The sequence below is a fragment of the Tenrec ecaudatus genome, chromosome 4 (assembly GCF_050624435.1).
Source record: "Tenrec ecaudatus isolate mTenEca1 chromosome 4, mTenEca1.hap1, whole genome shotgun sequence".
Taxonomy (NCBI): domain Eukaryota; kingdom Metazoa; phylum Chordata; class Mammalia; order Afrosoricida; family Tenrecidae; genus Tenrec; species Tenrec ecaudatus.
Window position 1 is genome coordinate 105236342 of NC_134533.1, and position 17168 is coordinate 105253509.

General features: G+C 40.6%; 1 protein-coding gene across 4 annotated transcripts in view; it reads right to left on the reverse strand.

Annotated features, from left to right (window-relative positions):
- Window positions 1–2288: 2288 nt before the first annotated feature.
- The window catches only part of POGLUT3 (protein O-glucosyltransferase 3), a 35881-nt gene continuing 21001 nt past the window's right edge, over window positions 2289–17168 (reverse strand). For all 4 annotated transcript variants that reach the window (XM_075546561.1, XM_075546558.1, XM_075546559.1 and 1 more), the window contains 6 exons: window positions 16362–16648; window positions 13502–13718; window positions 12353–12549; window positions 10097–10291; window positions 8318–8422; window positions 2289–4271 (listed from right to left, as the gene is read on the reverse strand). In XM_075546561.1, the coding sequence (XP_075402676.1) occupies window positions 4146–4271; window positions 8318–8422; window positions 10097–10291; window positions 12353–12549; window positions 13502–13718; window positions 16362–16648 (1127 nt within the window). In that variant the 3' untranslated portion in view covers window positions 2289–4145. The remainder of the gene's footprint in view (window positions 4272–8317; window positions 8423–10096; window positions 10292–12352; window positions 12550–13501; window positions 13719–16361; window positions 16649–17168) is intronic.

Below are 17168 nucleotides of genomic sequence, written 5' to 3' on the forward strand. Positions count from 1 at the left end.
GGGAGAGAGAAGAGGGGTCTACTTTGGTAAAAAGTTACAATCTTGGAAACCCACAGGCGCAGTTCTACTCAGTACTATAGGATTGTTAGGAGTTGAAATCGACTCAATGACTGTGGGAGTTCATTCATAATACAGGAGTCCTGGTGGGGTCATGGCTTAGGAGTTGGAATTGGACACCTAATCACAAGGTCAGTAGTTTGAGTACACCTGCAGTTCTGCAAAAGAAAGGTGAGGATTTCTACTCCCATTAAGATTTGGAAACTTGCAAGGGCAGTTCAGTCTCTCCCTTAGGCTCTGTATGAGTCGGAATCAACTCGATAGCAGTGTTTGGAGGGTTCTTTTAGAATTTGTAATAAAATGTGGGTAGTGAACTCTTATAAACATCTTTGCATATATAAAATATCCCTTTACCACATGGCCCAAACTAAATTGGCTGGGGTTTAGATACTAATGCATATCTTTACTGAACGGGCCAGGAGTTTGTCCTAATCCCTGAGATGTGGGGTAATACTGCTATTGAATTCCCTTCATACCAAACCTCCGATTTCAGGTGGTCCTTAGTTTCCAGGAATGGCTCACAAGAATATTCCTCTTTGGTTTTCAACTCTCTTGCCTTCCCCTCCTCCCTTGAGGCTGCCATGCCTGCCTCTGTATGGGCAGCTCCCCTTCCAGAATCTGCTATCTCTTCCTATAGGACAAAGAAACATCAATCTCTTAACTTTCTTATGTTTCAGAAACGTGGCAGTGTCAGGTTATCAACTTAAAAATCAGTGGCTCCCTTAGCCATTCACACAACAGAGAATGTATCATAGTTAAGACTTAGTTTGAAACTCATGGGTTCCAAGTGGATTTTTAGTCTAGAATCTGACCAGTTTTTACCTCTATTTGATGTCAAATCCACCTCACCACAAGGATGATTTCCTTTCCCTCCTCACAAGAATTCTGTATTTCTTCAATCCTTGGCCTGGATTGTGCTAGGGAAACATTTGCCTTCTCCTGATGCTGGGTTGTAGTCTCACAAAGGAAAATTATGGTGTCTAGCTCAAATAGTTTTCCTTAAGATCGGATGTCTGCCCATTAAGTGCTGGCTGTAGTAGTTTGGGCCCATGTAGCTGTGAAGCTGTAAGGGGAAGAATCCCCAAATATAGGTGATTGGCTCAGGAGAGGCTTCTAGTCAGGGTGCAGACTGAGCGCCATTTTGTTTTTGCAAAAATAAAAAATAAGATCCACTGGTATTGAGTTACTCTCCACTGACTCATGGGGATGTGGAGGTGGAAATTCAGAATTACAGCTGCTTTTGCACAAACTAACTCTATCATTGAAAGAAGCAAAACCATTTTCACAAAACGCTTGGGAAGTCGAGCGCCAGGACAGAACAGCCTACGTGTGACTTCGAGTTCTACTGAATAAGAGCACTGCATATTAATTTAAGATTCCCAGCATGATATGGGGCTATGCTAAGGCATCAGACGAAAATTCCATCGTGAACCAAAGGAAACTTCTGAATAAGGAATGTAGTAAGTAGCCTGTCATTCTTGTAACTCTCCACTGTATCCCGAGAAAATGGCTTGATAAACAATTTCAGAAAACAGTGAAATTTTGCTTGCTTAAGGGTTTTGATTGCTGTTTAGGAAGCTGGATCCCAAACAATTTTCAAAACAGATAGTTACTCAATACATTTTAGCATTACGTATGTTCTCCCTAAAATGGAGATCTCATGATTGTTTTTAGGCCAAATGTAACCACTTTAATGATGAATCTGTAACTGAAAAAAAATTGAGAAACATATGTAATCTCCTACCTATCAGATGTACCTTCACTTAATTTTATAACTATTAACCTAAATGTCAAGCAGTCATTGAATTTTTCTGATGTTCCTTGTGGTGTCTTAGAAAAACTCTCTGAAGTTTTGGTTCAAAAATTGGTTCAGAGGCCTCTGGGCCTTTAGAACAATTTGAAAATTGCTTTGCCTCTCAATAAACGCTCTTTACTTTTAATTTCCACCAGACTCTAGCTTTTGTTCAGTTAACACTACAGTATGGTTACTGTTATCCAAAACATCTCCTATATATAAGTGCTTATCATTTTCTGTATTTTGGAGTGATTGTTAACTTTCCAAACTGATGCCCAACTTTACCTGTAGTATTCCTTCAAGAAATCGTGTTGCTTAAAGTTCTTCTCAGAGATTCGATCTTGCATTTGGACTAATAACAGAATTGAAATTAGACCAATTCCATTACAGACATACCAGGACTATAGGTAGTTATAATCTGTCATAAAACACAAAATTTATTTTTAGAAAACTTTTCTTTAGGAAATTTACTTTATTTAAAAAAGTATATAATACGTCCTACAATACAAAAATTCTAGGCATATTAAACTTAGAAACAACATAATGCAAAATATAAATATTCATTTTTTTGGCCTAATACATTTTCTTGTCTTTTCCCAGGTGTGCATTTTTAGTAAACAATTTGATTCATACTTACAGTAAAAGAAATTAAAATATTATGGAAACATATAAAGCAAATACCAAAAATCCCTCAATCTTTACCCCTTCCCAGATATTTGTAAATATTCTTCCTCACATTTACCCACATGGGTACTTTTTTTCTTTCTTTTTTTAACATAATGGTTTCACAATATACATGTGGTTGTGTAAACTGATTTTTCACACCTGGGCCTTCTATTGTGGTCCCAGTCAGCCTGCATAGTAGTGGGTAGATGGGCACCATCTAGTTCTTCTGGTCTCGGATTTGAAATGTTTCTTTAAAAATGCAGTTAGCCAACAGGATAAAGGGTTGAAGGGCAGGGAAGTGTGAGTGAGGCAGTCTTTCTTTTCATAATTCTAATTTGACAAACCTCAAACTCTATATACAATATATGTTGAGACATGGATTCCTTAAGAACTCAGTACAGCTCCTAGCCCTTTGTTTTATATTTATTCACTTGTGGCTTTGAACAACTGGTGGGTATTAGAGTTTGCCTTGTTCTCGTGGCCTTGATTGCATTGATCTAAATTTTTTCTTTAGCTTTTGCCTAGTTAAACATTCTCTGTTCATATTTATTTCCAAAAAGAATAGATCTGACTACTTTAAAATGGTTACATTATTTCATGGTGTGTAATGAATTTCTGACCTTCTCCTGACATGGCAGAATAGATTTCTGAAGCCTTTCCTTAGCAAGGAGAACCACTGGAATAGAGGAGGTGAAATGTGGAGTGGGTGTGTGGCTCTGCTCTCAGCTTATTGGTGAATCCCCAAAACACCTTTACTGAAGCCTATAGCCATGCTTTTCTCAGAGATCCTGTTAAAAGGTACAAAGGCATCAAGCTCTCTAAAAATCTAATTTACTTCTGTGTATTCAGTAAATAAATGATGTCTGGTCTCCACCGGATACTTCCCATCTACTACTTTAATAGCTGTGTTGCCCTTAATGGACACACAGGCAGACAGATTGGGAATTACTATGCGAAAGTGTGAATTTTGTCTGACACTTTGGTGCAATTTAGTTAAAAATATATGAGCAGTGCTTATAAAGATATATTCTTCACAGTTTCCATGCTACCTTTAATAACATTTATCCGCATTATCTTTGATTATTCTTATTAGACCCACCCCAAAGAAGCTAATATCACTGAATGCCAAAAAGCTGACAGTAAGAGAAACTATGTGTGAAGCAATTTTTAAAATTACACAAACATATTCTCTACCAGTTGGAAGTTAAAGGGGAAAATAAACAGGAAATAGAAATAACCCTACAAGTACGAGGGGAGGGGGGCTTCAAAAAGCTTGTGGGAAAATTCTATTCTCTTTCCGTTCCATGAACTTTCAGTTTTGAAGCCTGTTTGAAGGATATAATTAGCTTCATAGGTGATTCATATTTTGTCAAGCCTTTGTATTTTCTATGAGCCTCCAAATGATCTTTTTAAAAGAGGCTGGGGCATTGAAGATGGCAGCTCTTATACAAAAGAAATTAATATCTAAACATTTTCCTAATACTTGCTCTAAGGTCTGTGTATCCAGCTTAGATAAAGCCAACACGAGACGAATGCGCTGGGTGACGTCGTCTGTACTGTTCGCACGGCTCAGATTCTGTCCAGATGTCTTGGAGTGAAGATACACAGGAGTAGGAACTGGGCTGACTTAAAGGTCTTCTCTTGCAGGCTTCTTCCTGAAGCACTGGCAGATGGATGTGCTATCATCAGGCTGAGGAACACGTTCCATTCCATCGCGTATTTTGGGTTTACCGGACTGGAGCGCAGCATATTCCTAAAATATGTGTTTGAAGGCAACAGGAATGTTAGTCGACACTCCTTCCCATTGAGTCCTTCCCACCACACTGTCTTTACCCGCATGCCATGTCTTTACTCTCAGGCCATGATTGCTATTCCCCGTGTATGTCAGACCCAGAGCAGAGATCTGATTACTACGAACAAGAGCACAGGAAGCAAATGTTCTGCAATGGACTGTGATGACTGCACAGATCTTAATATGATCGGACGGTTAATTGTATGATAGGACTTAAAGATATATTTTAGAATTCATTATGGTAATATTTCATCATCACACAAAGACCTGCAATCCATCATTTTGTTTTTATGTAGGAAGGCTCGACAAAGGAGACGTCAAGTTGCAGCGAAGTGAATGATTTGACATGGCCTTTTCCTCTATTGCCTTTATGTCTCCCACAAATGCCTGGGTCAGACGAGGAGGTCGAGGCATGTCTGCATACTGCCTCTGCCACACATGAGTTGGCTGGGCTGCTAAGTTGTATTCTCCTCCCTGGTGAGGTTGGGAGATCAGATGCCATCCCCGGCCGTCTCACTTCAGGAGTGAGATTTGTTGCAATGGCTCTATACTCAGGGGGCCATGGAACTTTAAGAGAAAGCAAAGTATGTGAGAAATGAAAATTTGGATTCCTTGGTTGTTATTACGTGGAGTGGCTGAAAGGAAGGTTAAGAGACATTTTGGGGTAGCACCCAGGGAAATGGAGAATTAGGGCATAAACTAGACCCAGATAAGGCAGATTGAGAGATAAAGAGCAAAGATCTATTGTTTCTATCCAGCCAGAGCCCCAAGCGCCATATGCATATGAATATATTTCAGGTGGTGAAAAGAAACTGGAATGCCTTAACAAGGATTATGTATTTATCTCAATATACTATGGATAGTAAACATTTTTCTACCTAGTGTTGTGAAGCAGCCCTACATGTATGAATGTTGGGTATTCTAAAGACTGCCCAACCTCCGTGTCTTCAGTCAATACTTGGCCATTACACTAAAGAAGGAACTAGGAGTTGCAAGAAAACACAATGCTCATCCAGAAGAACCCCCTTCCCAGACTGGAAATTAAAAGGAGCTGGCAAGTAGACTGGTATGCTCACTCATGGTAATCACCTGGCTTCATTCAACGGACAGAGGTGGGGGAGGTGCAGCAATGAGACTAGCTGAATTTGAACAAGCTCCATTGGTACCCAGTGACATAGTCCATTCAAGTTAGGATTGAGAGGGAGAAAGAACTAACTGGTCTCAAGTACAGGGAGGTGTGTAGACTCCTAAGTTAGAGATGATTGCCATCGATCTAGGTTGGATGGCTAGACTCTAATTGTGATAGGTTTTTTTGGTGTCGACATGGCACCTGTAAGATGCTATGGGTGGAGGTTAGCCTGTCAATCAGGTAACAGCTTGATGACCTCCTTTGGAGGTAACAACCGAGACAAATGGCTCTCTGGAGGCTGGCCCCTCTCTCTCTGCCTTCACTTTCCTGCAGGCGAGCCCCTCTGAGACCTGGAAGAGCCCTGTGATGCTCCTACCACCATTGGATCCACAAGACTTTTCACCCAGCAGCCTGTGATTTTCCTTCATTTTGCATCATTGCATGTGGCTGTGTGAGTCTCAAGAGGGACGTAGGGACTTGAGTTGGCCTGGGCTAGGATGTTTTCCTGATACAGAATTACTTCTTGATATGCAGCTCTTTCTTACACATATACGAGCATCACTGGATTTGTTTCTCGAATCAAATTGGCCTAGCACACTATTGGAAGAGAATGATGTTGGACATAATGAGCTGGTATAAGTTGCTGTAATTGGATGGCTTCTCTGTACTGCACTTTGTTTATAGCTGCATATGCTAAAGTTCCAAGTGGAACAGAAGAGTCTTCAGACCAAGGAACCGACTTGTCTCCTCAAAGTACTGATTTGAGAGGGCTGGTCAATTTAGAAAATGGCTATCTAAACAAGGAGAGTAGTAAAAACACGACATGGTTAATTTACACACTTTCATGAATATGCTCACTCTCGAAATGAGTGCGACAAGGAAGACTCCTCATTGTATAGTTTCCTCTCTTCCTGATGGGTTGGGGACAGAGAGGGTGGGGTGAAGTTAGTCCTTGAAGTATGAAGGGGGTAGAGACCCAGGCATGGCCTGCAGTGCAGTGGATTCGTCTTGCAGCCATAGCCTTTGTAATCCCCACCACGTGGAAGGGTGGGACTATACAAATATGAGCTGCTGATAATGTAATTAAAGTACATGGCACTCTTACTGGAGTTGGACCATGAAAATAAGGTGTATGGAAATAGGTCAGCCTAGTGGGCTTAAAATGAGCCACCCTAAAGCAGAAAGGGCGAGAAGAGGCAGTCCCGATCAAAGCACTGTGTCCTGAGGGTCTGTAGACCTGCACTGTAAACGGTTCCTTCCCGAGGAAACTCCATAATCGTATATTGTCAGTCAGACTGTGTGTCACTGCAGTGGATTAGCACATCGAGGAAAGATGCTGTGGGAGAGACAGCTGGTATCAGAGCTGGTAAAAAAAAAAAAAGACAGGAGGAAGGAGAAATATAGGACGTCTGCCTCACAGCAATTTCCCTCCCTTGGACTATTGACTTTCACTCCTGTTTCCTTGTGAGATGTTAGAGAAAGTCAATGTGGAGCCCACACAACTTTTACACAAGTGTCTCTAATGAAACCGACAGCTCGTTGTTAACTGCTGCGTGTCGGTTCCCAGCCCACAAGAAGTCTAAGTATAATAGAATCTGGCTTTTGTGATCAGAGTCTTCATTGGCTGCTTTTCAGAAGTAGACCAAACCTTTATTCCTAGTTTGTCTTAGTCTGGAAGCTCTGCTGTATTAACCATCTCAATACAAGTAAGCCTCTACTGAAAGACAAGTGGCTGGGAATCAGAGGTGGGTGGTCAGCATGGAAAGGGAGATTTCTGTCACTGAACCACAGTGCCTTTGAAAAGATTAGTACTTGTCAGCATTGGTATTTCCTTTGATAATGATTATTTAACTTAGTTGAATAATCAAATTGACAAACCAAGATAACAAGCATTTCAAAATGAAGCTGGTGTCCTCCTGTCCTTTCGCTCTGACCACTGAGTTGACACAGCCTTATCATTTGGCTATTTAAGTCTGTGGTTCTATGTACATTTAATTGTTCATTCCTGATATTAGGTCTACCCCAACAAAATGCCAACATGAACACATGAGTCTGATTTATGTTTTAGATAGAGAACTCTGATTATTAAAAGTAAAGCTAGGACAGAGGAGGGGTAGACCCTTTTAAGGACAGAGTTGATTCTACAAAAATGCTAAAATTGATTATTTTTCCTTTGTTTTAAATGAGAGAACAGTGTTCATAAGCATCCGAGGAAAAACTTTCCCTTTAGAAAATTTAATTAATTTTTTTTCTTCCTGGATGGTATTACTGATAAATACAAGGCAGTGAGATGATATTACTGATAAATACAAGCCTCAGATTCTGAATAAACATTTGTACTTCAGAACTCAGCCCTACCTGAGGTGTTAGAATTACATGTACTTTAAATATTTTCTGTAAGTTTGCTTTATAGAGCACACTAAATATTTGATTTCCACTCTGACCCTTTTGAAAAGATTCCAAGCTGTGGTAGGATCCTGGCAATAAGGAGAACAAGACCGTGACCATTTTGAGTAGAATTAGACAATCAATGATGTCTTCCTTGGATAGGACTTTGTGCATGCGGGGGGGAAAAAAAACTCTCTGGGGTTCAGATAATGCCTAAACTAGGAACCGCCCTTCACCAAAAATAATTTAATAAAAGATAACAAGGACAAGATGGGAGGCGTTTCTAATCTATACCTGCAGGGGTTCTACTAATGGCTTTCATGAACCTGAAGGGACAGCAAAATATGGTGGCCACAGCGGGAGTTAGCGGCTTCCTATCTTTCAGCTAGGCAAGCGCTCCGTGGGCTGGCCCCTCACGAAGCGCAGCAGTCCGGCCAGGCCACGCACAGGCCTGAGGAAGTTGGCCGGCAGGATCCTCGGCGGCACTGACCTGCAGCACTCTGTAGGAGTAGCAGTAAAGTCTGTGCGGCTGCAGCAGCTCCCTCGCAGTCAACTGCCCCTCCTTTGCTATCTTCTTGGCTTCTTCATCATTTTCCTGAAAGGTTTAAAAAGAAGCAAAAATTACTCCTGAGATGCACAAAGCTAAGAGTGTGGGGCAGGGCAGGTGTGAAATTGGAAAGGACATGGCAGACAAGGAACATAGGAAATGTAACTTAAGCGTGAGGCTACAGGGATTGGTTTGAGGTTCTACGAAGATAAGACTTTATAAACTAAAAACAAAGATTGAGCCTCTATAAATAGACAAAGGACTTTCCTAGCTCTCTTATCTACAGCTCCTTATCTCTTCCCCATCCTAGTAGTCTCTGTTGATATTAAAATGCAAACTAGAATGGACTGAATCAGGTCTCCTGTTCTAACATCTTTTAAAAGCTTCATTTAAAATATGCAACCAGAGCAAAAAAAATGTTATAAAATAGTAGCTATGAAAGAATATATATATATTTTTTAATAAAAAGAAATCTAGTCCTTACTGCCCCTGGGCTTCAGTACTGGGAATAGTCAGCATTCCTAATTATACTTTGGAAAAGATTATCTTTCACCATGCTGCCTACGGGGAGAGCCCTTTGCAGGCAATTCTGACTCTCATAAAGCTGTTTATAAAGGTCACAAAAATGATTCTCTGCAGGCACACAGTTATTTCCATAATCCAATACTGTTTCTGAGAAATGTAGAAATTACGTAAAACCTTCTAGGGAAAGAGGACATTTTTGTGTTTTCATTATCAAATACTTTTACTCTTAAAAGAAAGAATCTTTTATGGGAAACTTGATTCTTGTGACATTGTAGGGCACAATATTCATTAAACACTTGTACTTTTTCTAACAAAGGAACAGAAAGAGTGCTATAATTATACAAAGTATTATCTGGTGCATAAAACCCCTTAACCTGATTGATTTTCTGGTCGCAAGGTCATGGAGGCTGGGATTTTTGTGGTACATTAGTTCTTTGAACTAATTGTTTCTCTGTATTTAAAAAATACATATATTTAAAAAATTTCCTTCACTCTTCTTTGCTCCAGACAGGACGAGACCAATATGGATGAGCCTGGATGGAAGCTCACAAGCTCTTCAGACCCAGGTGATGTTACTCACCAAAGCAGGATGCAGACCTTATCTTTGTGGACTGTCCTATGCCACTCTGCCTGGATGTTCCCCAGGACTACGGTGCTGACCTCTCATACCTGTCAACTCATTCCCTCCATCAGTAGGGTTTTTAAAATCTGTAATTTACATGTGATATAATCTTCTTTACATACATAAGAATGAACAGTGATTAATAAAGAAGAATCATTTTCCAGTTCCCAATTTTAGTGTTTAAAAGTTGTACAGTATATTTTGTAACTTATTTTATCAGGCAATAAAATCAACAGTCTTTACCAAGTCATTTTTTAGAATACAATGTATTTAATTTCAAGATGACAAATAATTTTAGAAAATATTTTAGGAAATTCAACCAGAAAATAAAAGATTCCATTTCTATAACATAGAACCCTGAACTTCAGGTCTTATAAAATCTTTAACAATGTTGCTAGAGGTTTATAAACTGATCCTCAAGTTGATCCTCTGGATATTTCAAGAAATTAAAAATTTCAGAAAATAACATTTCATTTGATTAAATTATGTCAAATTAAATTTTGCAGTTAGATTTCACGCAACTAATATTAGTGAATTGGTCATTGCTTTAAGAAACTCAAACTGACAAAACATACCTTGGCCCATTTAACTTTTTCTAATAAATCACTAAGGTTTCTTTTAATTGGCACATAATGTTTCCAAGGCGTCAGTGCCGTGTAGAAATGCTCGTAATACGGCGAGTCCTGCTTCAGGACCAGGCTGTCCCCCAGCATGAGATAAGGGAATCTGTAAGCAGCCACGGTGCCATCCACATTCACTTGGTATTTGTACTAAAGGAGCAAACCAAACAAAGCTGTTAACAAAGTCGCGGCTTCACTCCTGCACCTGGTCAACACTGGAACACGAAAGACAGAAATGTTATCAATTTCCCAACTCCAGTTTGAAAAATTGTATATTTTGTAACTTACTTTTTCTTACATTAAAACCATTAAGTCTTTAACAAGCTAGTTTTAAGAAAACAATGTATTTAAGCAAGATAGCAAACAATATAGGAAAATATTTTAGGAACTGGAACTATGTCTATGTAATGGAAAATTCTGATTTCTATAGTCAGATAGGAAGACCACCTTCAAAATTTCTATATTAGTTAAAGGTGAATATTGGTAACAATTTATACTTCCCTTTGTACTTTATCTCATTTGTTCCTTGTACACAACCCAGGGAAGACAAAGGCATTATAAATGGACAGTTTTAGAATTGAGGAGACCCCATCTGGAGAACTCTCAATATAACTGAACAGTTGAAATATTCAATTGCATGATATGAATTATGTGCCCATAAGATTGTTGGGAAAAAAGTCTGGAGAAATTTAAGGATTAGCAAGGTGTTAGCAACTCAGTTAACATATGAATACATAATCCTTGGATTTACAACACAGAAGCACTTTTCATAGATATTAAATTTCATTCAACTATAACAATGTAATATCTGATGATCCTTTTTATTTTTTTTAAACATGAGAAAACTGGCATTCAGAGAAAGTCATGGAAATCTATTTTCTGTGTCTGAGTCCCACATTGTTTCCATTGTATCATACTGAAAGGAAGGAGATAGGTTCATGATTTGGTAATTTTCTAATTAAAAATATTATTTTGCTGTTAGGAATATAGCCATCGAAACACACACCCAATCAACAGTCCTCCTGTAAGTAACGCTCAGGGACACGGGCATTCGTGAAGTTGTGCAATCCCCCTTACTTTTCCTCCCCTGAATTGTTCCTCTTGTATGAACAAACTCATCTCTCCTAAAGCTCTTATCTAAGCTTTCCAATTGCTGTTATGAATGTGATTCCGTGTTATTTGTTATTAAATGAGCATAATGCTCAAGGCAGTTCAATTTTTTTTACTAGTTAAGCTAAGCTATTGTTTGGTTTTAAGACTTCTGATATTTTTGGTTTAAGGTTTAAAGATAACATCAAGGTAATAATTTCAGGAGTTCACCCAGCCTTCCTCTCTCTGGAAGGTCTGGAGTCCATGAGGATTTGAAATTCTGTTCTATATTTTTCTCCCTTTGATCAGGATTCTTCTATAGAATCTTCGATGAAAATATTCAATACATGTAGCTGCGTGCCATCTAGTTCTCTTGTTTCGTGGCATAGAAGGCAATTGTTCCTGAAGGTACTTAAATCCAACCACTGCCATCACGTCGATGCTGATGCCGACTCAGCAACCCAACAGGGCTGAGTAGAGCTGTTCCACAGGGTTTCCAAGGCTAAATCTTTCCTGAAGCAGATGCCACAACGTTTTCCTGTGGAGCTGCTGGGGGGTACAAACCACTGACCTTTTGGTTAGCAGCCAAGCACTTTAATCAAAAAGGAAATGGTAAGAAATACAAGCAGGCAATTAACAAAAAGAAAACATTTGAGTGGTTAATGATCCTACTAGATGTTTCTTAGCCTCATTAATAATCTTCAAAACAGAAATTAAAATCACAGTGAGATACCATTATAGATGTATCAGATTGACAATATAAAAGTCTGACAATACCAAGTGTTGGGTAAATTATGGAAATACTGCTTGTGGGGGCCTAATTTTGTACCCACTCTGGACCATAGACTTTTAGCCAACTTTTAACCACTACAAGGAGCCCTGGTGGCAATGTAACTGGTTCAGTTTCAAGGTCGTCAGTTTAAATCCCCCATCCATGCAGAAGGAGAAAGATGAGGCTGTCTGCTCCCATAAGATGTACAACCTCAGGCACCTTGGGTAGGGCCTCTATGAGTCTTAACCAACTTGATGGCAGTGGGATTTTGCTTTTTTCGAAATAACAACAACAAACACTGCCCCACCCAGGCTCCTTCTCAGATCCATACAGGAGGATTCAATGCATACCTTAAAAAAGTCAAAGAAACCCATCAACTTTGCTTTGCCAAGTTCCTCTTCTTTCTCTTGGAAAAAGAAGTACCCTGTAATCCCTGCATCTAGGAGCTGGGGGTTTTCTTTGGACAACCGCACCAACTGGAGCCTTTCTTCTCGGCTATCTCGGCCTCTGAAGAAAGCTTTCTCTGTTTTATTGCTCCAGGAAGGCCCTAGAAATGGGAGGCCATAAAAGAAAATGAATTATGAACCCCGCATGTGATATGGCAAGCACATTCATCTTCAATCGAGCACTGTCATTAAGATGCTACAGTTCTTGTGTCACCATTCATCTTCTGAGATAGATGCCAGTTCCGAAAAATGTAGCAGAGTCCTAATTTTCTAGAGAAGCTTTCAAGAATACACCTTTTAAAATAATCTTCAAGTCTGTGTCTGCTGTAGAAGAATAATCTCATCCATGTCTCTCTGTGGGAGCTCCTGCAGATCAAATAGTACAGTTCTGTGTTGCATGACACCAAAATAATGTTGGATTGATGTGGGATTATAAAGAGACTTTTCCCCTTTTTCCTCCCCCAAAGACATGCCAAGCATTAGGGGCCTTTTGCTAGCATATGGGGGAGGTCAGATGCTTACAGACATCCTCCTGAAGGCAATTATAGGCCCTGCTCTCTGCTGTTAAGGACAATGGGCCACTTATCTAGAGGCCTGCAGTCATGGATTTGGTTCCTATAGGTGGAGTTCACACCCTATTGATAATGGTGCCAGGGAACAGGTCAAACTGGCATCCAAAGTCAGGCTGCCATCCTGACTCTAGGATCCGCCCATCTTATCACATGTATACCCCCACGCCCTCCTCTTCCTATTGCGTGGATGTCCCTAGATTGTCCCCCTCTCAGTGCGGGTACCTCGCTGGGGTACCACTGATCTGTGTATACGCTGAACCCCAGTTTTTCAGCACATTTTTTGTTGTGCTGAAAAACTCAGCTTATCCACGAGTATATACGGTACTTCAAAGTTTAGGGTACTGTTTTTTTATTGTTGTTAGACACAATAAAATGGTTCTTTAAATAAATGCATTTACACTCTCTTTGAACATTCTCTTCACATCCTTCTTTTTTTTTTAATGTCTAAGCTTTTTATTAGAGAATTTTAACCATGATTTACCTGTGTTTCCTTGAATGGAGAGAAGATCATTAGTAACACCCCTCATTGCTTCAAGGGTGGAGTGGGTGATGTCATATGTGGGAAGGATAACATCTCTTGAGTCCAGAGAGCCACACCATGAAATGATAGGTACAGGGCCAGGCGATTCATTGACTTTGCGATGCTCCAAAGGCCAATCTCCAAGATTAACATAAAACTCTACGTCAGGGAGAAGGACCTAAATAGACAAATACTTTCATCAGTTTGGGCAAGTCTTCGATACGAAACTCTCCAATCCTCTGGCTTGCTGATAGAAACAAACATTTGGAAGTAGTAGGTCATCAATAATATTGAAAAAGTAATAATCACACGCGAGGACAATACATGGCGCTGTCACATAACTGGGACTCCCCAACCTCAGCCCCATTAAAGCTGTCTCAGTGCGAGAGAAGCTGATGCTGCAGAGAGGTACGGCTTAGTGGCTTCAAGAATGTTCTCTGTCCGCTGCCTACATGAGAATTTATAGTCAGCCCAGATCTTTTGTTTTCTCTCATGGTAACTCTTTTCAAAGAGCTTTGGTGGCATAATGTTTCTCTGTTGGGCTACTAACCACACGGTCAGTAGTTTGAAACCACTAGCTGCTCCACAGGAGAAAGATGAGGCTCTTTCCTCCCATAAAGAGTTACAATTTTGGAAAGCTATGGGGCCATCTACGCTCTTATGCCGTCACTGTGAATTGACGTCAGTGTTCATCTTCATTTGCTCCTGTAATAGCTTCTTTCTTAAGTGTTCTGATTCCATCCTCTCCCACATGGCTGCCCACAATCGAAAACCCAAGTTAATATAGGTCACTACCATGCTCAACAGGATTTTACTCCTACAGGACAAGGTCTAAACAATGCTGCCATCCAAGGCCCCAGTGTCTTGGCCCAGCTTAAGTTGGGGCTCATCCTCCATCAACCCACATTCCATTCAGACTTTTGTTTACTCTCTGAAAACACCATCTACTTTAATATATTATCCCTTTCACTTGAAAACGTATTCACTTGACAGTCTCCTCCCTCTCCTTCATCGGATGCTTTCTACTCTGTGACCTCCTTCCCCAGGCACTTTAATCTATGACACCTACTCTTCTTAATGACCTATCATGTTGTGATATAACTACTTGTCTGTATTCACAGTTCATATTCACTGCCAAATACCACACCAGAATGACCTGCTCAAAAGGTCAGGGCTTAGTCTCACTTATCTTAGATTTCTTCATAGCAAAGGACCTGGAACACAAGGGAAGGGTGAGGGAAAGAGCAGGGTTTCCGATTAGCAACTGTATTGACATTTTGGCCCAGGTCATTCTTCGTGTTGGTACTTATTCTGTGCAGTGCAGCATGCTCAGCAATGTGCCTGGGTTCTGCCCATTAGCCTGTGAAAATCCCTCAGGTGAAAAAAACCAAACATGTCTTTTAAATACTGCCAGATCTCCCCTAGAGGGCAAAACCACCTCTCCCCCCTCCTTTGAGGCCCTATGCTATCGAGGCAGCTACGAGAACAACTTGCAGGGAACACAAGTTTAGGGGTTTTTTTGGTTGGTTGGTTGGGTTTGCTTTGTTTATTGTACTATGCTACGCAGTGATGGAAAACAGCGTCATCCCCAAGCTTTAACAAAATGTGCTATGCATACAAATTTCTAGAGGTGGACAGGGCAAAGCAAGGAAAATGCATGAAGGAGAACTTATAAAAACCTGGAGATGATGTGAGGGGGATAGTGCATTTGGAATTTGCTCTACCAGGTCAGACTGTTGGTTGTTTTTTCTTTTCTTCTAAATTGGACTCTTTATCAACCCTTTTATTTAGAGGTTCTAAAAAGATTGCATAACGGTGCATGATAAAAAAGGCCTGATCTGTGGCAGACGGGACTGGTTTTGCCACCACGACAATGTACCTGTGTGTGCCAATTTTTGGCAAAAACCAGCATGCCTCTCTAGCCCCACGCACCTTCCTCACCTGACCTTGTTCCATGCGACTTCTTTTTGTTTCCATAAACACAGAGGGACATGAAAGGACAGCGATGTGAAAACACAGAAGAAGGGAAGAACGAAAGGAAGCAGGTGCTGTCAGCCATCCAAACAGATGAGTTTGAAAATGCTTCCAAGAATGGAATAATAGATTTGACAAATATATTAAGTGTAATGGAGGGTGCTTTGAAGGTAATAAGGCTGTTTTGTAAAAAAAAAAAAATTAAAATTAAATACATAGCTTTGAAAAAATTCCATTTGGGTGGTACCCCCTCATCTTCTAAGTTAAAATCATTTTGAGGTAACAAGAATAGTTGCAGGAGATCTCTGAATGTGAGGAGTATTCAGCTGCAACAAAGAACTTCAAGAAGTAACTTTGAAACTATAACTTTCAGAAGTGCACAGAAACCCTGGGGATGCCTGCATGGCCTAGTTGCTGGAATCTTCGAGGGCTTATGCCATTAAGTATTAAAGAAGAGATCCCTAAGTGGGAGGCCCTACGGGCCTTCAAGGAGCCCGCTAGTAGCATTCGGCTCCCCACCACAAGACCAGCAATCTGCAATCACCAGCTGCTCCTCAGGAGAAAGATGAATTTTTCTCCTCCCATAAAGAATTAGTCTCAGAAACCCAAGGAGACAATTCTCCCCTCTCCTATAGGGCTGCTATGAGTCAGCATCGACCCAAGGGCAGATTGTGGTTTGGGTTTTGTATGGATGTGTAAGTGGTAGATATCGTAAAAGCACATTTTTAAGCCTAGAACTCATGTTTATCCTTTGCAAATATGATTCTGTTATTTCCTAAGCATTTAAATGGTACAATGAAATAATGAAACTGTATCACATTTGGAGTTGATGAATGCATTCTCATACCTTTCTTGCCAAGGACAGCAAAATCTCATCAGAGAACATTTTGAAGTCTGTGTATTTCCCTAAAGCTCGCCGGTAGATGTGGTTGTTGAGAATCGTGTAATGAACAATGGCGCCTCTCTCATCCCCAAACCTTTTGGGGATTTCGTTCAGCATCTGCTGGAGATTGATGCTGGGGAAGGACGAGAAATCTTTCGCAATCTGCGGTTCCTTGGTTGGGCATGAAAGAACTTTCTGCCAGGCCTGAGCATCCTCTTCTGGACATGCGCAGTACTCGTGGTACACTGGACCTAGGAAGGTGAAACGCGGGTGAGGGTGGGTCACAAAGGATAGCTGCAACATCATAGAAATCTCCATTAGAGAAAGCTGTCACTAGGTGAAGCTGCTGCCTCCTTAACCTATCCTCCATCTACGTCAGAAGGTGGCGTTCTCAGACCTATAACCCTACTCCAAAGAACATACCACATCAAAAGGGCCTCTTGGCATCCTTCCAGGGATTCAAATCACGTGGCTTTTCAAAGGCCTTTGACCTTGGGGTAACGAAGAGAAGTGTGAAGGGGTAAGAGGAAGTCTGTAAGGTGAATGGGGTAAGGTTTCCCAAGGAGCTAGATTCTCACAGGGCAGCCCTTGCAAAGAAATGAAGAATGAGCAGGTGCATTATCAGGACGGGACATTTTGCTTGGTGCAACTTTTGTGTCTGTTACCAACCTAGGTCTTCCTAGAGGCAGCGTTTAAGAAAAACAAAAACAGAGAGTAGGTGAAAGAGAAGGAGGAAGATTATACTTTGGTAGGTAAGGCTTCTTAGCAAGC